This window comes from Lacerta agilis, chromosome 15, assembly GCF_009819535.1.
Source record: "Lacerta agilis isolate rLacAgi1 chromosome 15, rLacAgi1.pri, whole genome shotgun sequence".
Classification (NCBI taxonomy): Eukaryota; Metazoa; Chordata; class Lepidosauria; order Squamata; family Lacertidae; genus Lacerta; species Lacerta agilis.
Genome location: NC_046326.1, coordinates 19,315,307 through 19,343,049, shown reverse-complemented (window position 1 = coordinate 19,343,049; position 27,743 = coordinate 19,315,307). Strand labels below are relative to the sequence as shown.

The following is a 27,743-nucleotide window of genomic DNA, read 5'->3' as shown; positions in this document are numbered from 1 at the left end:
AACGTGCACAGAAACCCCCAATTGAATTCAGCCTATGGTACAAAGCTAAGAGCCACACCTTGCAAGGGAAACATGTCCCAGTCTGCTCCTTGCCCCCTTGAAAGATTTTCAAGTGCATAAGCAGCACCTATTAGATTCCCAAGTTCCAGGCAGCCTCCTGAGCCACCTATGGAACCGGGTGGCTGCTTAGCCATATGAATTAAGGTGCTGTGGGGTTCCCCGGGTTGTACTTAAGCTGAAATAGGGCTGTTGTGGCCGGCCTTACCACTGTTTCCCTGTTTCTGCACTTTATTCCTCCATCTTGAAGGAAAGAGCCTATTCACAGTGTGGTATTCCTGCTTGTGGGGCCGGGCTGCTGTATTTCTTTTGCCAAAACACGGGTGCTGAAGAACTGCCCCGATAAACCGCCATTTCTCTGCATACGCAATATGGAAAGGGGCTCAGCACACAGAAGACAAACCGGGTTTTCACACCCAAAGGAGAGACACAGAGAGAGAGCTGGGTTGTCCTTGAGCCACAAAGATTTGAGACGTTTCACACTATCCCTGTATGCCGAAGCTCTGGCTTTAAAGGCCTTCGACCGGGAGGCTGTTGCTCAGATCGTATGTGCCATTGTTTTCATCCTGCAGAAGAAGCTTCTCGATGGTCAGGGTGCCCATCTCCTTCCTTGAGTCCTCCAGCTCCTCGGGGACCGGATCTGGGATTGAAACGGGAAGAGGCAGAAACTGGGGTGCAGGGAGGGTGGTTGAAGCCGGTTGGTACTGCAGGGATGGCGCTGGTAATGTTGAGATTGGCTGAGTCCATGGGAAGTAGCTCAGAGGAGCTTGCTGGTCCATGACATCCAAGTGAGGCACAACAGCTGGTGAGGAAGCGGGTCTTGCCTGTTTGATTAAAATGAAAAAAAAAACCAGATTGACCCATCACTTGTGTTTCTCTGGATCCGAGGAGGCTAAACTTGGGGTGGGGATGGGGGAGATGTTGTGGGTCTCCAGATCTTACCAGCCCCGGCCATGATGCCTCCATTAATTTATTAAAAATAAATAAGTCAAAAACAATGGTCAAGATTAAAATCCTCCAAACAAAAAAACTGCAAAACTAGCAATGAACCATTACAAATAATGAAGGATACAGTGTGGTTGAGTAACTAGGCCTCAGATACGGAACAAGGGTATTGTTGAGTTCCAGCTCCCATTAGGCCCACCCAAGAGGGCCAGTAGTCAAGGTTGATGGGAGCTCTAACATCTGGAGGCCCTTGGGTTTTGCACCCCAGCAGTAGAGTGTTGGCCTAGGATTAGGAAGACCCAGGTTCAAATCTCCAATCAGCCATTAAGCTCCCTAGGTGACCTTTGGCTAGGAATCTGGGAGGATACCATCAGAAATGGAAATTGCCACAATTTGCTTGTTCACCCACAGGTCAGGGGAAGAAATTGCCCAAGCGAATAAGAGTAGAATCCACTATCACTGGATTTTTTTATTTTAGTCTGCAAAGGTCATGCCAATGTGTCCACATGGCTCCAACCTCATTGCCACTTTGCTAAAGAAGAAGCAGCCTGCCTGAGCCTCATCCATATAAACAGTAATGCCACTCGCGTCAGGAGGGGTTCTGTGACTTTTTCCCACACCCCACCAACTGCTGCTGGGCCAATCACTCACTCTCAACCTCACCTACTTCGTGGGGGACATTGCCAGAGGATAAAATGGGAGTTGGCAAAAAAAAAAACAACAACCCATGGCAGCTGCCCAGGGCTAATGAATAAATAAATTCTGCTAACTGATGCCATGAAATACCTGGGAGGAGAGGGAAACAACAACAATGGCAGAGCACTTGCTTTGCATGCAGAAGGTTTCGCATTCAATCCCTGGCAGCTCCAGTTTTAGAAAAGGTCAAGTAAGTGTTGACAGGAAAGATCTCTGATGGAGTGTCACTGCCAGCCAGTGTGGTTGACACTGGGCTGGAAGGACAAAGAGTCTGACCTTGGTACGAAACAGCTTCCTTTGAGCCTACAGCCTACTCCCAACTATCTCTCCTTGCATTACTTACTTAGGCTCTCAACTTCTGGACCTGGCAAGAGAGACGGTAGAGAAATCCGAGGATTTCCAAACTGTACCGGAAACCACCTCAGTTTGTGTGTTCATTCCCAACCCAGAACAGAAAACCTCTCCCTTCCCATGCATACGAATGGGAGAGTTATGTATTTGTTAACTTGCATGGTGCAAAATAGGCTGGATTCCTTAACGCGGCTGGTGGGGCGAGAAGCCCACCTGCTACTAGGCCCCCTTGGAATAACAGGGTTCTTGCTGTGGGGCAATGAGATTCCTCCCCCCCCCCTCAGCTGTTTCTAGGGATGCTGCATCTTCCTTCCCCATAATGGAGGCATCGTGGCATTAACTTGGATCAATCGTTTGCGGAGGTGTGCATACCCGTAGCTGAGTAAAACAACTACAACAGAAGAACAGAACGTGTGATCTAAGTTCCTCCCACTTTCGATGGCACTTTGCTGTGGCACATAGCATGAGAGGCTGTGCTGATCTCCGTACATCATGCCCTGACAGTAGCAACTACCCTGTACATTTGCAAAAAATTCCAGCCCCGTGGGCTTCAGGGTGAAAGACAGCCCAGTATCTGCAGACTGTCCCTCTTGATCGTGTCTGAAATCAGTGGGTGATCAGGTCTTTGGTTGGGAAATAGGCCTCACTGCTGCTTTTGCTATATACAGTTGGTCTTGTGCAAAGTGTTGCTTTTTTTAAAAAAAAAAAAGCCTGTAAAACACCCTGAAAGCCATCAAATAAAATAATTAATCATAGCATTTGAAATGCAGCTGCAAACAATGTAAAAATATCGTGTGGAAACAGACCAGGAAGAAAATGATCCAGGCGCTCCCTGTGGATACTCAGATCTGATATTTGATATTTTGGGTAGCAAGACAGAACAATGCAATTTATGGCACTCTTCAGTTACAGCAATTCAGAAGCTGCCAGTCGGAGCAATGAGATTCCTTGCTAGTCAAAGCCAATACTAAGCTGATGACTATACTCTCACTTTCTCTCTCGTTTTTTTCCCTGAGGTGCACACAATGATCTTAATTTTTTACTTCTCACATGAGGAAGCTTAATTCTATAACAGCCCCTGTGCTTAAATTAGAGTCGAAGAGGATTTGCATCAGGAAAATAATCCCTTTGTGATGGTCCTCTGAGAACTGTGATGTCAAACATTCACTGTGTATTTAAATATCTGATGAATGCTTACTGGATATTGCATACAATGTGTATTTGTCACCCAATGATACTTGATTTCAACAATACTTAATGTGCGATCTTGAGGGAAATGTTTCACCAAGCCCTCAGCAGCCTGACACCAGCTTGCTTGAAGGACCACCTTATCCCACTTGACCACTTTTTTGCAACTGCCACACACTGTTTGTTCTGCACTTGTAAAAACAGAATTGCCCCTTCAGAGTAGCAGCATCTTCTCTTTGGAGCTCCCTGCCCATTGATATGAGGCAGGTGCCTTCGTTGCACCCTTTTCTACAGCTATTAAAAGCTTCATTTCATTAAAAGCTACCCAGAAATGTAATTTTACTATGTGTATTTGTTTTTAAAACTGTTGCTTTTCATCAACATTTCAAGTATTTTATCGTCTCTATGTGTTTTTAAAGTTTGCTGATTTTATCTGTGTCATCTGAATGGCTGATATTGTTTTAAGTTAAACCACCTAGAGGCTGTTGTTGTTGTTAGGAGGTATATAAATCATGTTCAATAAAAATGTAAGAAATTAGTAGAACTGGTCCATTGCAGTGACCCAGCCAAACTCACCGCAAAGTTTGTGATCAGCGGCTGAGATGCATAAGTGAGCACTGAAGATGTTCCGACGAGCGTGTAACTTGGGCACACAGGCTGGACATACATGTCCGCTGAATAAGGACAGCTGACAGCTTCATGGGAGACGTAATCTGGGTAGGTGGTCCACTGGGTCAAAGGCTGCAGAGAGGCTGAAGAAGGTTGTGTTAACCACCCGGAATACAGTGACCCATCATCCATCACTGGCAGTGCAGAAGTGACAAAATCCGAATCTGTGCAGACTTGGCCTGTGAAGAGAGGAGAGTCTTGAAGGTAGGGAGAGGCAAATCTGTTAGTTTCAGCTTCTCATTTTTTCCAATCTTAAGTCATTTCCACCTTGGGTTGTTTTTTTTTTAAGGTCCTCTGAATTCATCAGCATTTTAGTGTAAACATACAGATTTTCCTATGCAATTTTGCCTAATAGACACTTTTTTTTTGCAAACTGTTTGTTTCCCACCGCATATATTTTGTACACTGTTTTTGTTAAAATATTCATTTTTAGAAACACGTTACTTGACTGGGAGATCTGCACAGCACAATGCGGAAAGGTGCAAATTTCAAAGGATGGTTGTGTTTCGGCTCACAGCTAGCTTTGGGAAAAGGCCAGTTAGGAAGGTTCGCTTCTAAATACGAACTGAATTGAATTTCTCCCCCAGCTGCACTTGAGAGTTAAGCTGTGAGAAGGTCAGAAATGAACCAGTGAGCAAAGAAGTGGAAACAAAAGCAAAAACTAGAATAGAATAGAATACTGAGACACTTACCAGTGGGAGAATAGGAAGGGACAGGCTGATGGGGGAAAAATACCTAAAGGAAAATAATAGTTTGACATCAGCTATTTAAGAAAATGAAATACCAGAGAAAATATTACTCAGAGGCCAACTAGGAAACTCATTTCAGTGTTATTTAAACTGCAATCAAACTTCAAGGCCAGCTAATGAGCTTTCAGGTCCAGCATATGGACAGGGGAATAGGGAGCTCTCTTAGGCCACCCATACACCTCACATTTAAAGCACTTCCCCCAAAGAATTCTGGTAGCTGTAGTTTGTTAAGGGTGCTGAGAGTTGTTAGAAAGCCATCTCTCCCCCCCCCCCCCATTCCCCAGAGCTCCTTGTGAAGAGGAGTGGATTATTAAACCACCCTGAGAATTGTAATCGCTGTTAACAAGACGCATCTCCTAGAATTCTTTGGGGGAAGCCATGGCTGTTCAAAGTGGTACCACGATGCTTTAAATGCAGGGCGTGAATGTGGCCTTGGTCATTCTGAAGAGCAGGGAATGACAACCTGGGAGAAGGCTTTCTCTGTGGCAGCACCTCTGTTGTGGAACTCCTTCCTGGCAGAGGTTTGTCTAGCATCTTTGTTGTATGGCTTACCGCAAATGCTGAAGATGCACCACTTTACCCTGGCCTTTGACGGTTAAGGTGTTGTGTTTTGTGGGACACACCTCATCAGTTTTGATTATTATTATTATTATTATTATTATTATTATTATTAATAATAATAATGGTTTTACTTGCTCTTGTAACTGTATTATATTGTGAGAACCCATCCCGGGAAACACTGGCCTGCAAGCGCTCCAATTGGAGAACAGCCTTTACCAAAGGTGTCACGGGCTTTGAAGACACTCGAACTCAGGACGCAAGGGAGAAACGTGCTAAGAGGAAGGCACACTTGGCAAATCCACACCATGATCAACTCCCACCCGTAAACCAATGTCCCCACTGTGGAAGGACGTGTGGATCCAGAATTGGCCTCCACAGTCACTTATGGACTCATCATTAAAACCATGTTTATGGAAGACAATCTTACTCGGCTACGAGTGATCGCCAAAGAAGATTATATTGTGAGAACCCATCCCGGGTCCTGATGGCGAAGGGTGGGTAAGAAATCTTATGACCAAACCAAATAAAGCCTTTTGTTTGGAGAACGAAAGGGCAGAAGGAGTGGGGTGGGGATTCTGCAAGCCACGCTGCCCCACAACTGGCCGCCTTTCATTTCAGCTGTTGCAAGTGCCGCTTCTCCCGGCTCAGTTTTTAAATTCAGATTTTTGCCACGTGAGCTTTGTATAAAGCTCAATTTCAGGTCTGCTTAGCCTGCCAGCTCCGAGCATAAGACACCAAGCTTGGCGTAGGTGACATCATGATGGAAACCCATATGAATCAACAAGGAGATTCAGAGAGGAAGAGGATCTTGCCCACAAATTGTGGTTTTGCCCACAGCTCTTCTTACCGTCGTCGCTGTCCCAGCAGTGGCCACATTTGCATTCTGAACACTGCCACGCTTTCGCTTTAGGAGTTCCTTTACGGGCTCTTTGACACGGACGCCTTGATAGGGGCGGGTTGGGGGCGGGGGCTGCTCGGGTGCAGAACCTGGGAGGGGGAAATGATAATTATTTTTCTCTCTCAGTGCTTCAAATATTGGATGAGTGGAACACCTTCCACTTGTGCAATAGAATTTCCCCTTGCTCCCTTCCACACGCCCCCCTGCACCTACTTTGAAGCTGGATTAAATGTGCAGTGTAGACATACCCTGACCACCCCCCTCTCTTTTCTAGCGAATTAAAACAATTGCAGATCGTGAGGTCTGAGCCCATGGCTTGCTAAAGCCTCCTCTGAATAATCAACCCGGCAGTCAGCCAAGAAGCCACTCTGAAGCCTTGCGATAGCGTGAGTCACAAGGAAACACAACTCACTTCTGTATCTGAAACAGGTAAGCTTTATCACATGCAAAGTATTTGGCGGCGATGACTTGACACCGTATCAAAGCTTACGGGTGTAAGGAAATATTGATAAATCCATTGACGGCAACAATTTCCGTGGCGCAGGGCTTTGACTGCAATCAGTAGGCATACCTGAGCTGATAACCAGTGCTCCCTTCCCAACCAAGTTCTAACTAATCAAACAGGTAACAGTCCCATTCCTTTTCAGAGGAGTCCAGCTTCACCCTCTCTCATTAAAGCCGTATCAAAACATAAACAACTTGAATGGTTGGATGCAGGAAGCAAGCTGATTTATACAGATTCTGGCCCATCTAGTTCAATACTGCCCATACTGACTGGCAGCTGCTCTCCAGGGTTTCAAGCAGGGCTCTCTACCAGGTCTTCCTGGAGATGCCGGGGATGGAACCAGGAACCTTTTGCATGGAAAGCGGGGGCTCTACCACCAAGCCACAGACCCAGAGGGTAGTGAGCAGAAATGGGGAAACACAGATATGTGCCATTCAACATAAAAATGCTGCTAATTGCCTATGTGTGGGGTAGCCAACATAATGTCCTCCGGATATTATTGAAGTGAACTTCCAACACCCATCAGCCCCCATCTGCATGAGGGATGATGGAAGTTGTAGTCCAATGACACCTGGAAGCTGCCATGTTGGCTACCCTTTGTGCAGTGGTGCCCGAGGAGGAAGATCTAGGTGGTATCTATCCTTCCACTAATGAACAAATGAAGTAAAATTTTACTGAAAGGGCCCCGCTGACAGAAAAGAGAACTGGGCCAAAAGGAGATTTGCCTTTTAACAGAATATACGCAGCTTGCAGACTTAACATATAGAATAAGAGAATAAGAAGAACATACATTTAGAGAAGATTGGAAAATGTTTATTGAATATATGGGAAATTACTGTGTACAGCTGAAAACATTGGCAGCATTAAGATAAATTCAACAGTGTAAGTAAGTTTTGATGGATGTAGTAATGGAATACTGAACGGTATAGTTTTTGCAAAATATTCAGGGATTTTTGGTATGTAAAATGAACCATGGAAAGAGCAGAAGGGAAGTCCTTGATATCTTAAGGATGTGCTTTAAATTGTAAAACAGAAAATTTAATAAAAATTATATTAAAAAACAAACAAAAGGATCTTTGCCTGTAGCAGGTATAAGCAATATTTCTAATGGTAGCTAATTTTTAACAGAGGCCTCTACTGCCAGAGGTGGCAACTTGTTTATGAATTGTCCCCTTCAGAGAGTTCCACCCGGCACCTTCAGTCCTGAGGGGAGGGTATGTCACCCAGTGGTCAAGCACCGACTTTGCACACAGAAGGGCCTGGTTCAATCCATGGCCCCTCCAGTTTAATGGGCCTCAGGTACTAGGCAACAGGAGAGAGCTGGGATGGCTGGGGTTGATGGCTATGCTACAGAATATCTGGAGGGTACCAGGTTGCTGGCGGCTGATAGAAGGCAACATATGAGTTTAAGTTACTGGGTTAAGACCTTTCCACCTGCCAGTTGTATGGCGAGAGAGGCCAATTTAATAGGCTGTTTAACTTTAACTTTTTATTATAGTACCTTTATGCACCGTTTGCCACAAAAAAATCTGCCTACACTACAGCCCTTCAAATATCAATGGAGAACTAGTGAGCTGACCAGAGACAGAGACATCTTTCTGAGAAGTAATTGTGTGTGGTCTGAAACATGAGAATGGTCCCAGGATGGACCCACCCCCTTGCACTCCCATAATGGCGCCCCTGCTGGATAGTCCTGGCTTTACAGCAGGGCTGGAGAGCTATTTTCAGCCCAAAGACTCTATTCCCTCATGGGAAACCTTCCAAGGGGCTGCATGCCAGCTGTGGGTGTGGCCAGAGGCAACACTAGGCACAGCCAGAGCCACAGATCTGACTCTTAGCTTTGTACAATAGACTACTACCTGACAACTGGACAAGATCAGATGGTTTTACATTGAGCCACCCCACCCACCTGTCCATCTTCCATCCAGGCAAGCCAAAAGCATGACTACAGCCAGAGAACAGTTTCCAAACAGGCAAAGCACTCAAAGATAAGGAACAGGGCCAGGGAGAGTTGTAGCTTCAGGAGAAATGTGGAAAGCTGGCTGTAGACTGGGCAGCATCCTCAGGACCAGGCAGAAGTCTTTGGGGAGCACATTCAACCCCAAGGTCTGTAGTCTTCCAATTCCTGCTTTACAGCCCATTCGAGTTGAAAGCGGTGTTTCAAGTCATAACTTTGAATCTGGACCACCAGTAAAAGTTTTGCAAAACATTAATCTACCAATCTGCTACACACTGTTACCTTTCACCCCCATCTCGCCTCTGTTCTAAACGCAAGCACCAGGAAACCGCCTTGTCTTTGCCAGAGATTGTTCTGTAAATATTTCTACTGACCCACACATATTTTAAACATTTTGCAACTGACGACAAATACCTGGCTGGAGGAAATAAAACCATCTTCCAGTTTCAAAGCCATCCAGCGAAAAGCCTGTTAAGGCAATGTGGTTGGCTCACTAATCCTTGGACAAAAACTATATCCAATTAATATTATTTTATACAAGTCTGAAGATTCATCTGAGGTTTGGGCACAGTTTTACAAGGTGCTGCTGTGGTCTATCATCCAGTCCTTGATGGAGCTGCCCACGGGCTTGTGCCCAAGTCCATATTAACCCCATGCATTTCACTGCATCCGACTGTTGCTGGCCAATTCTGGACAGGTGGAGTTTTGATAAAGATATATTGTTTTAAGCTGTTTCTGTCCAGCAATGTGTTCATTGTAACCCACGCAAAGCTGGGGGGACTGGGAAGGCTAGCAACACAAGGAAATAACCAGTGCCTCCTCCCCACACCAATGAATGGAGTAAATAATTCAGGAGTAAACAAAGTGTGCATCCAGACAACCCACCAGAGATATATGAAGCCTTTGGACCAGCACTTACTCCACACCCCCAACAAAAACATAGGATAAGTATATATGACTCTACTTGCTCACCAATATTCCCTGTCACTTAACCCATCCCATGTCTTCTATTGACCATCAACTTCCCTGTGTCCCCCATTGATCCTCAGCTTTCCCGTGCCTCCCCACTGACCCTCTACTTTCCCACAGCCTCTCATCTCCCTCCCTCCTCTTCACACCTTTGTCAAAAATCACATTGTACAGTAAGCTCTTTAGGGCAAGAAACTATTGCTTTATCTTACGTTCTTCTGCAAAATGCGGTAAACATTGATGCCTGACTGCACAAATAGTGTGATCTTCTGATAGATAAACAGACAAGCACTGCCAGAGAATGAATGAATCACACTCTTGCACGCCACAAAACAGAAGCTTGGCTGGCAGGTAGGAGAGGCCTGATTCTTAGTTCCTGCGGTCACCATTCGTGACTAGAATTCATTTATATGGGGAAGACTAAAGTCTGGCCAGGGCAAATTGTGTCCCACACCCCTGTCATTGACAGGCTCCCATAACAGGGATCCTTGGGGAGGCTGTACACCCAGGAAACCATGAAAAACAGAAGCCCCATCTCTACAAAACACTTCAACTATCAAAATTACAGGCAGTTTGTTAAGTCTGTGATGACAACTTTAGGAACTGGGTCCCAACACCAGAAAAAAAAAATTGAGACAGAGAGGAAGGGGTTGTATTCATATTAGTGCTGAGTAACACATCTCATCAGCACAAGGATTTCCACTTGTGCAATGGGACTTCCCCACTCTCCTCCCCCAACCCCATAAATCTGCTGCAGGGATTCCTCCAATTCTCCAGAGCAGATCTGGGGACAGTGCAGGGCACATGGCAGGAAGTCCCATTGCACAAGTGGAGATTCTTGCACTAATGGGATGCATTAGTTGCATACGAACCATAGTCCCCCAAAATATGGAAAAACAACAACAGACAAAGTCACATAAAAAAACACCCTGGTGAAATTGGTATAAAATAAATTTATTAATTGATGAAACAAGACTGCATGTAAAATGAAAATATATGCACATATGTGGTAGCTACTGTTGGGAAACAATTACAACAATTTCTCCAAACACAGCAAATGATCTCCTGGGTTACACCTCTTTTCATGCTCCATCAGAACAAGTAAAGAGCTTCTCACAGATGGCCGCTGAAGACCACTCCCTCAGAATGTCTGGTTGATCTTTTCAAAACTATGTTGCTCTTTGTGCTTTTCAAAACTAAATTCATCTAAGCCAGGGGTCAGAAAACTTTTTCAGCAGGGGGCCGGTCCACTGTCCCTCAGACCTTGTGGGGGGGCCAGACTTTATTTTGAAGAAGAAGAAGAAAAATTCCTATGCCCCACAAATAACCCAGAGATGCATTTTAAATAAACACACACATTCTACTCATGTAAAAACACCAGGCAGGCTCCACAAATAACCCAGAGATGCATTTTAAATAAAAGGACACATTCTACTCATGTAAAAACACACTGATTCCCAGACCGTCCACAGGCTGGATTTAGAAGGCGATTGGGCCGGATCTGGCCCCCAGGCCTTACGTGTGCCTACCCATGATCTAAGCTAAGCTCTTCTTCAATAACTTCATAGATGGAGTTACAGGTAGGTAGCCGTGTTGGTCTGCCATAGTCAAAACAAAATAAATAAAAAATAAAAAAATTCCTTCCAGTAGCACCTTAGAGACCAACTAAATTGGTATGAAAGCTCATACCAAGAACAAACTTAGTTGGTCTCTAAGGTGCTACTGGAAGGATTTTTTTATTTTTTGTTTTGTTTTTTCATAGATGGAGCTACTAACAATGGATGTATTGTTCTCCAAAACTGTAGTTTGTGGGGACTTGGGGGAGAGAGTGACAGCCTATATCGTCTCCTTAGGGAAAGATGAAAATCAGTGAACAACCACATGCCCAATTATTGACTAGAATGTCGTCACAGAAAATGGCTTATGTAAGCAAGAAAGGGTAGACACAGATAAAGAGCAAGAAACAAAAGCAGAACTCAGGATTTTAAAAAAGACAGAAATAAAAACAGGGGGTTGTGTTTTGCTGAAAAAGGAAAGAAGAAATAAGTTGGAAGATTACTGGGAGAAAGGTATTTAAAATGTTGTTAAGGCAACGTTTGAAAACTCGCCAGTGTTTGTAATGACAAATGTTTCTGGGGAAATGAGCAAGACAGGACACCGAAACATACTAAAGCTGCTGGTGGTGAGAAGGAAGAGAGAGGAGGAAACTGAGAACCAAAAAAGCTCCTCAGATGATGATGTTGCAAAGAATGTGGCAGAGTTCAGCGCAGATAACGAAAAAGAATAAAGAACCAGGAAATTCTCAAAGGTGGTGGAAAATGCTGCCCAGATGTATGGATGGTGGTGTTTGAACTGGTTGGAGAAAGACTGAACATGCACCACAGGAAGATGTGTGAGATCAGTTTCAGAAGCTATTATAAGATGCACAGGTTGGGAAGCAGAGATCCTCAGCAACCTCACAAGCATTTTTTTTTTTTTTACTCAGTACCAATTTCATGGGCACATAAAATTTCCCAAAGATAGAACAAAGCAATGACACCACAAAGGTGGATATAGGCATGTTGGAATGTCAGTAATTCAGGGGCACTGCGGAAAGGGGAAATACACTTGCAGGAAATGTTGGCAGACTAAGGAATTTGGAGTTTCTGGGAGAGGGCAACATGGAACCATAAATAAGACATTTGTGGGGAACTATAAGTAAGAGGTGAGAATGTTCTTACTCAGGGAAGTATCTGAGAACGTACTAAGGAGGGGGGAAAAAGAGAGAATGTACTAAGGAAATCTGGGAGCGTAACATGATAGATAATGTATCTATTCAACTTGTTTTGCTATGTTGTTTAATGCTCTTTTGCTTCAGTATGTTTCATAAGGCCAGTTGTTTGGGGAAACAGGGAAGAAATTGAATTGTAACAAGTGAGGTTGAGGGTAGGGATGCAGGAGAAGTTCAATTCAGTTTGCATTTAAAGGCAAATCTAATTCTCACAATATAGAAACGGAAACACCCACCTTTTGAAATTTGCACTGCTCTGAATTTTGCAATGCAGTTATTCAGCCAAGTGATTTGTACACAAATGATTATATTAAACAGTGCACAAGATGTATATATTAACAGAAATAACATACAAACATGCATTATCTTAGGGGAAAACTACCCGGTAAGTATTAAGGAAAATATACTTTCAAGAAATCGTGAATTAGGCAAAAACGAATACAAAAAATGTGTATATTAGGAGAAATTAGCGCTAACATACTGGATAATTTTCATGAGGATTTTGCTTAAAACAAACCAACCACAAACTGCTGCAGAAATGTGGAAAAGCTGGATTTTAAATTGGAAAAATGAGAGAAGCAAAGCTGACAAATCCTTCCACCCCTGCTCACAATAGTTTCACACATGAGCCCATAGGTCCCAAAACATGGGTGACCCATGTCTTGGCATTTCACAGATAAATAAAAAGGTTTCTATTAAAACAGCATGGCTGTTATGGCAGTGCGTAAGCTACTTCCTCTCTGTCTGGTGCTCTAGCCCACCAAATAATTTTTGAAATCAATGCTTGCACTCTCACCACTCTGCAATCCAAGCATTCTCACAACTGGATATCACAAATTGTCCAACACCTTTATCACAAATAATTTCCTCTGCCTATTCTCTCTCTGCCTCTCTATTTCGCTTCTGTCTCTGTATATGTAAAACATGTTGCCACAATCTTGTGAAATAGTGATCTGTGCTTCTCTCTGGCCAGCTGCCTTTCCCCAGCCTGCAGATATGTGAAGCAGAAATTCTAAAAGGTATTCTCTTACGGAGTCCTGTTGATCACAGATGGCGTCTGTACCTTTCACCTTGCAGAAATGGGCCAGAAGCATTTATCTTCACTTAACAGCACTTGCTCATCATCACACAGTCTCCCGCCACAGGCCCCCCCCCATTCTTCGTTTATCTTTCTGGAGCCACTGTATGAGGCAATAGCCTCTTCTGTTAAAGAATTCGTGTCTGCCACCATCTCCAGAGAATTATGTAAGTTCACAGTTGACATTGACAGAATCACCTGCAAATTGTGCATTTATCTCTGAACCGTCTTTGGAACATCGGGGAGTAGCATGGGATGTAGGGATGGGTGGGGGATATGATTCAGACCACATTTAAAAGTGAATCTATCTAATTTGTACTTTCTGGAACATGAGACCAAGACACAGCCATCCTTCAAAAACCCCTCTTCTCTTAATTTTTCAGTGCAGTTTTTCAGCCAAGCACAATAGTGCATATGCTAGGGTACAGTATGCATGCAACTGCATATATTGGTGAAAATAACATACAAAATGCATTCTGTTAGGAAGGAATTGCCTTGCAAAAAATGTGGATATTAAGCAGAACTGCATGCAAGCATTAATATTAGGAGAAATTCACACACATATGTTGGCGAATGTTCATGAGGACTTAGAAGAAAGTGCAAGCTTATGTTTTTTTGGGGGGGGAATGGGGAGAAGCAAAAACTGACAAATTTGGCCAGGAAAAAGATTCATCTCTCCAGAAAAGAATACTGCTTTGTAGGGGAGGGGGTTATATTTTGGGGAAACGTATCCTTTCCCCCATTTATCATAAACACCATTTAACCAAACTTTTGTGTAGTCGGCTCTTCCCAGATGGCATACTGGGAGTGTAGCTTTCCACCTGGCACAGACTCAATGGACCCCTTATGTCTTACTTAGCCTACAAGTGCAATTGCAGAGTGGGGATGCCTTTAAATCTTACAAGGAAAATCAGCATGTCTTAGAGGACTTGGGATTATGACAACCTTAAGAACAGGCTGCACAGGCTACAGCTAAACAGACAAGGGAAATTTATGCCAAGCAGATTGATGGCACAGCCAGAGGACATTCTCTCTCTCTCTCTGTCTCCCTCTCTCTGTGCAAAACCTTGGCTCCTGAAGCAACTGGGATGCAACTCCTCCCAGCTCTCTTGGCTTCCTCCGCCACAGAAACATGCTTATCGCCATTCTCTGTGTTGCACCAAGCACCACAGCAGTCATAGGAGTGATAGACAGTCAGGAGGAACCTTGCTTTGGGAGGTTCAAATTGGTGTGAGGTCTTTCTCCTCCCTGCTCTGCATCTTGTCAGGGGCCGATTCTTATCATGAGATAAGAAATGTTGGCGCATGCCTTCCAGAACTGAGGAAGGGAGCATGTATTATTATTATTAGTAGTAGTAGTAGTTTTTTTTTCTTTAAAGAGAAGTGATTTAAACACAAGCCAGATTTCATTCCTCATCTCCAGTGCATTCACGGTCTCACCTGCCGACAAGCTTCAAGGGCAATTAATGGTTGGTTATCTAGGAAAGATAACGTGCCCAGTAATTTTAATGTCCACAATTGTCAGAAGTCTTCATAAACACGCCTGCCTGGTTTTAACCTGTTATTTCATGTCTCTCTCCCTGGGACTGATGCTGAAAACTGATTGCAAATATGACCTCTGACTCTGGCCTGGCCTGGTCTATCCTTGCGACAGAATGAGGTGGTGTTAGTTGTCAGAATGGCTCTGCCTGCTTGAGAATGTATTCAGAAATGTGATAGCATCCAAAATGCATATGCAAAGAATTGATTGCAAGAGCTGTAGATCTCTATGACATCAAACACACTGTGGCAGTTATTTTCAGTTGGTACAGTTATGGCAGTTAATAGAACAGTCTTAACAGTTGTGCTGTGCTGCTTCCATCTGCCTCAGAGTTAGTTTGCAACAGTTTAATCCAGGCATAGGCAAACTCCGGCCCTCCAGATGTTTGGGACTAAAATTCCCACCACCCCTAGCTAACAGGACCAGTGGTCAGGGATGATGGGAGTTGTAGTCCCAAGCATCTGGAGGGCTGCAGTTTGCCTATGCCTGGTAATTTATGTAAGACGTATTAGCATTTTAAGAAACATCCACCTGCATTGTATATATTTTATCTGCCACTGAAAGTACAGTAAGCAAAAGCTATATGTTATTTAAACTTTAGAAGAGAGTGTCTTGTGTAGTTTTTATAAGATGAAAAAAAGAGAACTAATTAAAGAGTCAAACAACCCATACTCTGCAAATGGGAACTAGAATATAATTCCCACCATTCTACTTAAAAATAATAAAAACTTTACTTAAACCTAGGAAACAGCTATCCTACCAGGTCAGAACATTGGTCTATCCAACCCAGTATTGGACTTCCCAGTTGGCAGTTTCTTTCTGGGCTCTGAGACACAGCGAGATCCACCTGATCCCTTTAACTATAAACACCAAGGACTGAATTTGGGATCCCCTGTGTGCAAATTACACACCCTGACACTGAGCTATGGCCCCTCCCCTGTTGTTCACCTTTACTTATTTCCTTACATTTGTATTGTGTTTTTCTTCTCTCATGGGAAACAAGGCAGCAGACATGTGGTTCTGTCAGGGACTGGGCAGAGGAGGAATGCTGAAGACTGCTTCTCCAGTCTCACCCTTCCAGAGAAGAAGAAGACAGTTCAGAATTACAACAGGGGTTTGAGGGAGATCACAGCTCAGTGGCAGATGAGGGGGAAAGCTTGGAAATAATGGGAGAGGAGGAGGAGGCAGAGCCGGAGCCAGCTGGCTGACATGTTATCACTATTTTATTTTATTTTGGTAATTGTTGTTGTTCAGTCGTTCAGTCGTGTCCAACTCTTCGTGACCCCATGGACCAGAGCACGCCAGGCACGCCTATCCTTCACTGCCTCTCGCAGTTTGGCCAAACTCCTGTTAGTAGCTTCCAGAACACTGTCCAACCATCTCATCCTCTGTCATCCCCTTCTCCTTGTGCCCTCCATCTTTCCCAACATCAGGGTCTTTTCTAGGGAATATACATATTATTTTGGTAATAATACGTATTAAATTTTCCATTTTAACAATCCAATAAAAACCACATTAAAAACATTCCAAACTGTAAAATAATCAAACAATCCAAATTTATTGCCAAATTATAAGTCTTTGGTTGTCTTCCCATGCTCTGAGGTCAAGGGGATGAGGCCGACATGTTAGCACTAGAAAGCATTCCAGACCCACCAGCTCCCAGAACCCGGCGAGCCTTAAAAGTAGGAGAGCAAAGGGCTCAGAGACAGATGGCCCTAAGTGGCAACCGTAGAGGGGAGGGTGCTGTTGAAAAGGAGAAGTGGAAGAAAAAGTGGGGTGGAGATTACTCGGGACAACACCATTATTCCAAGAGGCTGCATTCCCAAGCCTCTCTCTGTAAGTACTGAATAAATAAAGGCAGCTGCCTCCTGTACCTTCTTCAGACCAGCCTTCTCCAACCTGGTGCCCTCCAGGATATTGTTGGTCTCCAGCTCCCATCAGATGCCCCCAGCTGGAATGGCCAATGCTTAGAGGATGGTGGGAATTGTAGTCCAGCAACATCTCATGGGCATGACGTTGAAGGAAGCGGCTATTTCAGACCTTGGATAAACTTCAGAGCCACCCAAGGTTTCTTCAAAAGCCACAGCGAAAGGCAACGTTAACCAAGGAGAAATGTCCAAGGGCCCCGAGAGTTTGCTGAGGGATTTTGAAAGGGTTTATTGGCAACAGCCCGTCACGGATATTCAGATCACAAAGGAGCTGAGCCCTCTTTTGAGAGCCAGCCAAGCTTCACTCACACTACCTCTCCAAGTTAGTTGGAAAGGACTTTTTTTAGATGAGTCACTAGGACTGCCCACTGAGCCAACTTTCCACTGAAAAGAGTTTGTCATCCTGCAAGGGTTTGCATGGCTGACTGGTTGCCTTTCAACCCCCAAAGTGCACACTTTCCGCCAGGCCTTTCCCCACCCCCTCCGACACTCTGGCAGGTGAGAAATCTATCAATTCAGAGGCGCAAACCAGAACACACAACTGTTCCCCCCCCACTTGCATTTCTGGTATAATCACAAACACACACACACATTAAAATAATAAGCTCTCGAGGAGATACAATGGAAATCCTTTTCTGTTTGCAGAAGCTTGGAAAGCAAACATTCACAAACCCCAAGGAGCATAATTGTTATGATTCAGAAAGTGTTTCCTTCTCAAGGCAGTTGGGGATCTTGGCTTGTATCTCAAAAAATGAATTACACAAAATATTTTCTCACACTTTGGCACACACTGTGCACATAATTTTTTTAAAAAAGAAAAGAAGCCATTCTAAACTTTGTACTCATGCAGGCGTGATTCCTTGTGTACTACAATAATGTACACTGTGCATACACCAGGACAGCAGGGTCTTTCTTGAATAGCACCCACAGGCACACTCACATTACAGACCACCATCTCCTCTTCCCAGAGAACCATAGGAACTTAAGAGCCCTGGTGGATCAGGCCAACGGCTCATCTAGTTAAGCATCCTATTCTCACAATGGACAACAAGATACCTATGGAATGCCTATGGAAAGCAGGACCCTGGGAATTGTAGGTCTGTGGAAAACACCTCACCAAACTACAGCTCCCAGGATGCCCTGTGGGAAGCCAAACTGCTTGAAGTGGTATAAAACCACTGTGCATTTGCAATTTAGATTAAATCTTAGCCTAGGCAGTGATTGTGCCATGCCCTCTGTACAGTCAAAGAGGAAGTATCAGAAGGCGAAATCGTTTGCATGTGTGATTTGAGGCCAGAGCACAGACAACCCTGCGGCGTGGTAAACGGAAGCCCCTTAAGCATTCGACAAGCACAGAAGCAAAACTGAGGCCCTGGACTTTAGACAATCATGTATATCCTTTCAGTTGTGACGCACAGTTCACACTTATTCTGCCTTCTCTCACCGCCATTCCAGCTTGCTTCTACGTTCTTCCCTTAAAACTCACTTAAATCAGAGCACCGTCATGACTACAGGAATAAAACAGAGTTTGCGCCTGCCGCCCCGACGCTGAGCACATTTACTCCGGAATAAGCGGCAGTTTGCTGTAGAAAATGGTGTTTCAAAAGTAATAAAAGGAGCACCTGTCACCAAACCTGAGTTTCAGGTGAAGCATCCTTTTGCAGTCAGGCTCATTTACATGCAGGGGGGGGGTCCCAATATATCTGGGTGCAAGACGTCAAGGACAAAAATGGTGTCTTCCTCCCATGGTGCATTCAGAAGCAAATTGGACCAGCAGCTGAATCTTACATCAGCAGGGGCAGTGGGACAATGCAGCTCCTCCAGACTTCCTTTGGTGTTGTGTTTCTAGCCAACGGTTGGCACTTTAAAGCTCCTTGTCCTCTTTTTTTAAAAACTTTCCACAAAAACTCACTCTTTGCCACTGAATCAGACCAAACCCAAATTGCTGTTTGTTCCGATTCAGAATGGGTTTTCATAGGGGAAATGCCAGGAGGAAGCAAATTGCTTCATAGTACAGACTTGTGCCTAGGAAGCATGGGGCAAAAACTAAGTGTGGATGGGCCCAATGTCTTCCTGCTGAGAGCAGCAGGCTCGTTGAGGGGTGTGCAGAGCATGTGCCGGCCATGTGGCCCATATGGCTCTGTCCTCCTCCAGCATCTCACTGTCATTTCCCATTTCCCAGAACCAGCTGCTTGAGGAAGAAGAAGAAGAAGAAGAAGAAGAGTTTGGATTTGATATCCCGCTTTTTACTACCCGAAGGAGTCTCAAAGCGGCTAACATTCTCCTTTCCCTTCCTCCCCCACAACAAACACTCTGTGAGGTGAGTGGGGCTGAGAGACTTCAGAGAAGTGTGACTAGCCCAAGGTCACCCAGCAGCTGCATGTGGAGGAGTGCAGACACGAACCCGGTTCCCCAGATTACGAGTCTGCCGCTCTTAACCACTACACCAAACTGGCTCTACACCAAACAGGAAGCTTTCTCAGTCTGGCTAATGGTAGGACTGGCCCTATTTATATGCACTTAGGGTGGGGAGAATGAGCCTGATTGAATGTGGGCTTCATGTTGATCTTGGGAAGGAGGATAAGGACAGGGACTTGGCACCAGGAACAAGAAAGTAAAAGAGGCAAGCAGGCTGGGATCAAGAGGACCACAGGATGGAAAGAAACTGGGAGCCAGAAGAAACCGGGTCTAGGAATCAAGACGTTCAGCTGGACCATACTTGCTAGAAGGAAGTGCAAGAGGAAGCAATGAGTATGGGGGGGGGGCAAAAAGGGGAATATCTGGTAGACATGAATGCAAGGAGGAAACCTATAAAGCTGGCAGTGTGAGGAAGAAGCTGTTGAGCTGCTCTGTCTTCCTTCCTCTTGGAGGGACTAACTGGAAGCCGGAGCTGATCAGACAAGATCACAGCTGGGACTATTTTGGGTAGGTAATCTCAGTGCGGGTGGCTGGGTTGAGGAGGTGCAGGAGGACATTTGGAGGCAGAAAGCCTCTGCTTTGAAGTGCTATTTTAGATGGTTTTGGGTGTGGGAGGGAAACGGTAATATATTTCATATTAGCAAGGGGAAAAAATAACTAATTGCCAATCTACATGGCAGGTTATTTACCCATCGAACCCAGTATTGTCTACTCTAACTGGTAGCAGCTTTCTGGGGTCTTAGGCACGGGATCTTTCCAATTCCCTGTTAAGTTCATCTTCTCTCAGCTTTCCAGTTTTCCAGTCTTCAGTCACACCCACAGCACACTTTTAAAGTGCTCCCTTGAATCCTGGGAACTAGAGTTTACCCCACCACAGGGCTATAATTGCCAGCACTTTTAACAAACTACAGTTTCCGGAATTTTTTTTTTTTGGGGGGGGGGAAGCAATATGTTTTTAATGAACTTATGGTGTGGATGAAGCCACCTTCTTCGCATGTCTGCATTGGGTTTGTGGTTTATTTATTTTTTTAATTTGTAAGCATTTTAATACACACATCTTCATATGTAACGTTACCTACTTGAAACATTTTTTGCTAGCCGTTTCTCTAATATGCGTTCTGCGTGCTATATTTTCACTAATTAAATGCATTAATAAGCACACTTTTCTCTGGTATATGCATTTTTGTACACATTACTTGGCTGCAGAACTGCGGTGCAAATTTTGGAGAAGCGTGAATTTCAAAGAATGACTGCTTTTCTTCACCTAGTCTTCCAGAAAGTGTGCGTTAGGCATGCGTGCATTAAAATGTGAACCAAACCTAATTTGCTCCCCCATGTCTACCTGCTACCCCTAACCCTTTTAACTTGAGATGCCAGGGGTGTGATGCAGGGCCTTCGACACCTAAAGTGTGTCACTGAAAGATAGGCCATTCGCATCAAGGAGGGCCCTGCCAAGCAGAATTGCCAGGGATCAAACCAAGGGGCTTTCAGATTTCTGGTCTAACGCTCTCCCAGCTGAGCTACTTTGGCTCCTGTGTTCACAAGGACGTTGCCACATCAATGCCCTCTCCACACCTTCCTGTGCCATCAGGGTAAGACTTGGGGGGGGCAGACATTCAGAGCCCTACTCAGCATAATGAGCAGAGATGAGGGGCCCAAATGCAGTATGATGAGCTCTGCCACCTGTTGAACTAGGTGAATTAATATTACACATTACCATCGAGATCGAGATCGAGAGAGAGAGAGAGAGAGAGAGAGATGCCACACAAAAACTCTTCAGCCTAGGTCTCTGCAGTCCCAGAGAATGCCTTTGAATCTAGTAAACGCCGTATTTTTCGTCTATAGGACGCCCCCATGTATAAGATGCCCCCCTATTTTGGGGGACTCAGATTTAAGAAAATGGGGGGAAGATGTATCCATGTATAAGACACCCCCTAATTTTTGACATTTTTTTTTTAGGGGGGAAACTTAGTCTTATGTAAGGGAAAATACAGTATATGCTTCCTACGACTTCATGCTCTATGATTCTCCTGAGTTGGTGGGAAAGTGGGGACACAAGAAGAGCCAGGTGCATCCTGGGACTTGAAATCAACAGCCCTCTTCCATTGCTTGCCTCCCCCCCCGGCAACCAGTAGTAAGTGGCGCAGGCTGCCCCTGAACATGGAGGTTCTACTTTGCCACCATCGTGAATTTGCATGGACAGTAATATGGGAGCCACACACCCGCCCCCCTCCCGCCCCCAAGTAGCTATGCTGCCATGTTTGTCCCTGCAGCCCTCAGAATCTCAAGAGGAGCGCCAAAAAAATGACACTACCTTGGAAGGGGTCCTGAAGAGGGATCTCTCTGTGACCTCAAGAGTACCTTTTTCCTCCTTGGCTGCTGTGCAGCTGTGTCAAGAGGTAGCTCCCCTGTGGGAATGCCTTCTGCTTCCTACTGCGGTTGTCAACTCTGTGCTGGGTCAACACGCAGAAGACAACCCTTGTTTTATTGACTGTCAATTGCTCCCATCGCCCTGTCAGTGAGCTCGTGGCCTCAATTTGACGCTGTGTGTATCACCCAGAACACCACGATCCCCCAACAGTGTCAATTATCCAGCAACACTCTCCCACCCACCCTTGGTGCATGTTGAGGCCTGTTTGTTGGAGAGACTCCTGCAGGCTCCCTTCTGAAACTGACACGGGTCTAGCTTTTTCCCAGGGTGGCATTTGATTTTCTGGAGCAAAGCTGTCACTTAAAGCTGGCAAGGAATGGATCCAACCCCCCCATCTCTGGTCACATCTGGGTCAGGATGTTTCAATAAACATTTAACCCTGTGCAAAGATATTAAGCAAACACCGGGCTGGGAGTGTTTACTCAGTGATCAAAAGCCCTTGAGCAAAAGTAGAGCTGGTTATAGCGCTGGAGAATTCTGAGTATATGGCTGACAGAGCATGCGGAAAAGCGTTTTGCACGGGCCTTACTGATGCATATGGCAGAAGACAAAACTCCCACCAATAAAAAACAGTAGTGGCCTATGCCCAGTGCTTAGCTCCGAGTGCTGGAATGGTTAGGTTGCAACAACTGGAAAGGCTGCAGACTCCTGGATACTGAGGAGTCCAGCCATGATGGTGCTTGGATAGAGGGAATGATAGCTCTGTCAGATTTATGTATAAGCCAAACAAGCTATAGCTTAGGGCCCCACTCTCTTGCCCCCCCCCCAAAAAAATTAAAGGGAAAAAACCTGGATGTACATTTCCAAAATATAAGATAAAAAACAAATAAAATAAAACCTACATACAGCAACAGTGTTTTGCGTTGTGTAGATTCCTTATATTAGGGAAAATTGATTTGCAAAACTCTACATGGTAGGCAATATTGCAGAAGCCGAAATTGCCAGATTTCCAAATCCTTAGCTGAATTTTACATTCCAAGGGAGGGAAATCTATTAAGAACCCTGCTGATGTTGTTGGCAGTCAAGCAGATGGCTTATGAAGCCTCAATGAACTTCATTCCCCCCCCCACTTTTCCCAAGGTGGCTTCGCCTGAACGGAGGCGCACATGATGGAACACATCACACATGACGGTTTCATCTTTCGGTCTCACTTCTCAAGAACTCTCGGAGCTGGGTTCCTAACTCCCACCTCGCCTGCTGCAGAATCAGTGAAGCAAAAACATTTGACACCCACCTTTTCGTTTCAACTGGCTTTGCTCGGGATATCCAAATATTTGGTGTCCTGAATTTCTGAGAGGACTCATTTGCACAGTGGCGGTTTAAGATCCATGCGCTAAATGGATCCGTGGTCCTGCATCCTTTCCCCAGCAGTCACCAACAAGATGCTTCTGGGAAAGCCCCAAACCAGGGTGTGAAGGACAGAGTCCCTCCTCCTGCTGTTTGTCCCCGGCACCTGGTACTCAGAGGGATGCAGCCTATTTTGTGTCCTTTGATAGGACCATTTACTCCTTGAATTTGTTTAATGCTTTTCGAAATCTCCCTAAGCCAGTGGCCATCTTGTGGCAGCATATTCCATAAATGAATTGTTGGTGGTCCATTGGGCATTTCCACAAATGCCCAAAATGAGAAAGCACTTCAAAGTGTGTGTTGGCTCACAGCCAGAATGTGGCTGCATAAAAGTCCATTAAAAAAAAAAAAGCATTCGCAGTAATGGCGAACCAAACGGAGTAGCAGCCTCCAGTTCCAATTGGGATAGAGGAGAAATTCAGATAGCCTAATTCACACTTTTCAAAACAACGCACGGACCAAAACACCACTATCCTTTGAAATCCACACTTCTCCGAATTTTGCAGCGAAGTTCTCCAGCTAAACAAGGCATACAGAAACGCATGCATTTGTATAAGACAGGGTTGCCATACATCTGGAATTTTTGTGACATAGCCGGGATTCGGCCGTCGGAAACGGTGTCCAGGGGGAAATCGCTGAAATGTCTCGGAAAATTCAGATGTATGGCAACCCATGTCAGAAGTGTAGATTTTGGCGAATTTCCTTAAAAATAGCTCAAAAACTTATTTCTTTCTTCCTTTCTTTTTTTTTAGATTTTGCCATAAAAAGCTAAATAACTTTTGTGTCTGGATTTTCACTTTTAGAAATATGACATCCCTGGTATAAGACGTGCCTATAAAGGCATATATTAGTGAAAATAACAAAAGTAACATTTATTAAAGGGGAATTGCATACAAACATGCGTTTATTAGGCAAAATGTGCACTTAAATGTGCAGTTAAAGTTCATGAGAACTTTAAAAATAAAGAAACAGAATAAACGAACAGAATTGAGGAGAACTGTGCTTAAGATTTGGAAAAGTAAGAAACAGAGAGAACCAAAGCTGTCAGCTTCATCTATCCCTGTTAATGGATGTACATACTGTAGTTTTACCTGCTTTTTCTGATTTGTCAGCCACTTTGAATCTATGCTATATAGAAAAGAAGGAGTGAAAGAAATAACGGTGGTTGAACTGGAGTACCCTGTAGTTACTCTGTGCCAACAGGCATTCTGCACATGCTCAAATGCAATAGCCCAACAGCAGCTGCCAGTGGCCTGATTGATGCCATTCCCCTTAACTCTTTGCTGATTATCTGACATTTTTTGAAGGCAGATGCAAAAGATAAGATTCACTTTCTAAAATGGAAATTGTTTGGTTGGCAACCACTGTTGCCATTAAAAAAGGAAAAGCGATCGTGAATCATTCAGTGACATTTGATTCATGGTGACTAATCTGACAAAAGCATTGGAAATATTCTCTCTGCATTATACATGCTGGAAATTTGCTTGCCCCGCGTAAAGTAAATCAACTCGCTAAAAAAGGTGAGTTAAAAAAGGGACGTGACGGAGGTAAATGATACTACGCATTGTCTACTCTAGAGCAAGGGTGGCTAACTCCCAATAGACTACGATCTACTCACAGAGTTAAAAACTGGCAGTGATCTATTCCCTTTTGGGGGGTAAGTTGTTAAGCTTTTTTTTAGGGAGGAGGAAGGCCCCGTTTCTTGGGGTTCAGGTCATAGTTGTTAAGCTTTTTTTGGGAGGAGGAAAGCCCCATTTTTTAGGAGGGCAGGGCAAAATAGTTGAGCCTTTTTTTAGAGGTGCCAAAGTTGTTGAGTTTCTTTGGGACGAGCCAGTGATCTACCACAGACATCCAGTGATCTACCGGTAAATCACAATCTACCTGTCGGACATGCCTGGTCTAGAGAAAGCGGACAGTCTTTATCCCTCTCTTAAAGAAGCTGAATGTTGGAAGGTTCAGGACAGACCAGATCAGGTGCTATTTCACATAGTGCATAGTTAACCTATGACACTTGCTCCCACTACCTGCAGTTACAGCCACCAACTTGGATGGCTTTGAAAGAGGGTTGCATAAACTCCTGGTGGAGAAGGATACTCCTGACTACTAACCTGCTGTCTATGCTCTGCTTCCACTGTCAGAGGCAACCTGTCTCTGAATAGCGGTTGGTGGGATTCACAGGTGGGGAGTGTTGCTGTTGCACTCAGGTCCTGCTTTTAGGGCTTCACAATTGACTTCTCTGAGAACAACATGCTGGACTAGAGGGGCCTTTGATCTGATCCAACAGGACTCTTCTCAGATCATTACGTTCTTGTTAAGGACATAAATCTGATATCAGGAATCACAAGACAGAGAAACCAGTAGGAGAACACTTCAATCTCCCAGGACATTCTATAAAAGATTTCAAAGTAGCTGTCTTAATACAAAGAAATTTCAGAAATAGACTGGAAAGAGAAGTGGCTGAATTGCAACTTATCACCAAACTTAAAACCATGGAGAAACCTGGTCTGAACAAAGACACTGGATTCTTATCTCATTATACATGACAAAGCTATCCCAAGCTATCACACCCCTTGCCTTTCCCTGCAAGACTAATTACAGCCGTTAAGAGTTGTCAACAGGTTTTCCACACCCATCAACTGATCACCCATTCCCACCACCCTTCTGAGTAATACCCCTCCCCACTCCCTCACTATATTTAAGGATCTGATGACTTCTGTTTCAGTGTATCTGAAGAAGTGTGCATGCACACGAAAGCTCATACCAAGAACAAACTTAGTTGGTCTCTAAGGTGCTACTGGAAAGAATTTTTTATTTTGTTTTCATTACGTTCTTAACATTCTTTCGTCCTCCATCTCTGTAAAACGGTGCTTTAACTTCACCGCTATCCTTGGAAGCCTTAGGCAACTTATTTATTCTTGGCCTCAGTTCCTCATATGAGAAATGGGAACCCTCTGTACACTCCTAATGGCAAGCTTGCTCGGCTGCGTGCAGACAACATGATGTTAAGGCATTTCCTGGGATTCCATGTATCTTGGTTTTTGGAGAATAACAGTGTTGTCCTTTACTGCAGGGGTTGACAGCTTCAGGCTTGCAAGACCTGCCGTATTTACGCAAATCTAATGCGCCAACGAATCTAATGTGCACCCTAATTTCCGCGACGTAATTTGGCCCAAAAAGGTGTGCATTACATTCAAGTAAATATGGCACATTGTTTCTCAGTAGAACTCCAGGACTCAATAATCAGAGTCAGGTGGAGTTGGGTCAATTATCTATTGCTCCTCACAGATGCAAATCGCTATCTAAGTTATGATTGATCAGAGATCCTGACACAAAATTCTCTGATCGGTAGTAAAGCAGCACAAAGACCTGATCAAAGGCAGGCAGTAAATACTCATATTATACAGGTGAGGATCACTGAGGCTAAGAGGAAAGAGGTTTGCACAAGATCATCCATAGCAGATTTTTTTAAAAATCAATTTTACTTGCTATTGTTGAAGTATTGGGAATCCGAAATCCTCGCCAAACTACTGCACATGACACAGCTATCAACTAGGGGATTCTGATCTCTCTTCTGCACACCTCACATGCTTACTTGGAAGCAAGTCCCATTGCATTCACTGGGGTTTACTCCCTAGTAAGTGTGCTTAGGATCACCGCCTAAAGCTGCTAAGCTATAACCACTTACCTTGGAGAAAGCTCCATTGAAGGTCAGTGGGTTCTATCCAGCTAAGTTATACTCAGAGTAGATCCATTGAAATGAACGAACCTAAGTTAGTTGTGTCCATTAATTTCAATAAGTAGAATTAGCATTGGATACAACTCAGCAGGACTGGCTTCTAAGTAAACCCATGCAGGATTGTGCTTTAAATCGCACTGTAAATTTGTATGTGTGCCAGAAAACAAGTGATGTTTCAGATAATTTGCCTTTCCAGTACACAAAAGCCAAACGTCTTCTCTGAAGGCATTGCCACAGATCTGTCAGCCTCAGATCTGTGGATTCTTAGCAGGCGCACTTGAAGCAAAACTGAACTGTTCCAAGGTGAGAGTTAAAAGATTAAGAGGAGTTAATTCTATTCTGTTGGTTGCCAGCCAGGATTCAATGACAAAACGTTGCAAGGTAGTTCTAGAGAGCAGTGTTCATCTGAGCATATGCAAAGTGCTCACCAATTATCACCCGGTAAGCACTGCTTGTTCCAAATATGCCAGAGAGCAAGAGGAAAAGGCTTCAGCCTGGCACTTGCTTATTTTTATGATGTGGGTGATTAAATCTGGAAGAGTACCAGGATCATCTCTGCTTAAGTCACAAACTCTCAGCCTCAGTCCCCACCAGCTGCAAAATGGGAATAAGAATAAAGACCTACCTCAGAGTGGTTCCAATACAATAAAAACTGAGAAGCACTTTGGAAAATCCGAAAGGATAATAAAAATTAGCAGTTCTTCCACTACAGTTTTGCTACAGTACTGTTCAAAAGTGCAATCCTAACCATGTCTACTCAGCCACGCGTCCTATTGAATTCAGTAGGGCTTACTGCCAGAGCCTATCTTTCCACTCTAGTTATTATTATTATTATTTTTAAAAGAAGAGTCCAGAACTCACATTTTTGCCAGTGCATATTCTGGGGCAGGACGGGGTCCTTTCCACCCCTCTTGGGCTTATTAGTTGCTCTTTGCACCTTGATGTGATAAC

At 44.3% G+C, this 27,743-nt stretch overlaps 1 protein-coding gene across 1 annotated transcript; it reads right to left on the bottom strand.

The window, feature by feature from the left end:
• Positions 1–144: 144 nt before the first annotated feature.
• POU2AF1 (POU class 2 homeobox associating factor 1) lies at positions 145–27,743 on the bottom strand. The gene is made up of 5 exons (XM_033172373.1): positions 27,654–27,743; positions 6,064–6,203; positions 4,599–4,641; positions 3,814–4,085; positions 145–881 (listed from the first exon to the last, which is right to left on the bottom strand). The coding sequence occupies exons 1-5, from the start codon at positions 27,667–27,669 to the stop codon at positions 567–569; spliced, it is 786 nt and encodes a 261-aa protein (XP_033028264.1). The 5' UTR covers positions 27,670–27,743; the 3' UTR covers positions 145–566.

Coding starts and splice junctions, on each gene's coding strand:
- POU2AF1 (XM_033172373.1), bottom strand. Junction 4,086..4,598: donor CCCTTCCTATTCTCCCACTG/GTAAGTGTCTCA, acceptor CTCTCTTCACAG/GCCAAGTCTGCACAGATTCG. Junction 882..3,813: donor CGCTGATCACAAACTTTGCG/GTGAGTTTGGCT, acceptor TTAATCAAACAG/GCAAGACCCGCTTCCTCACC.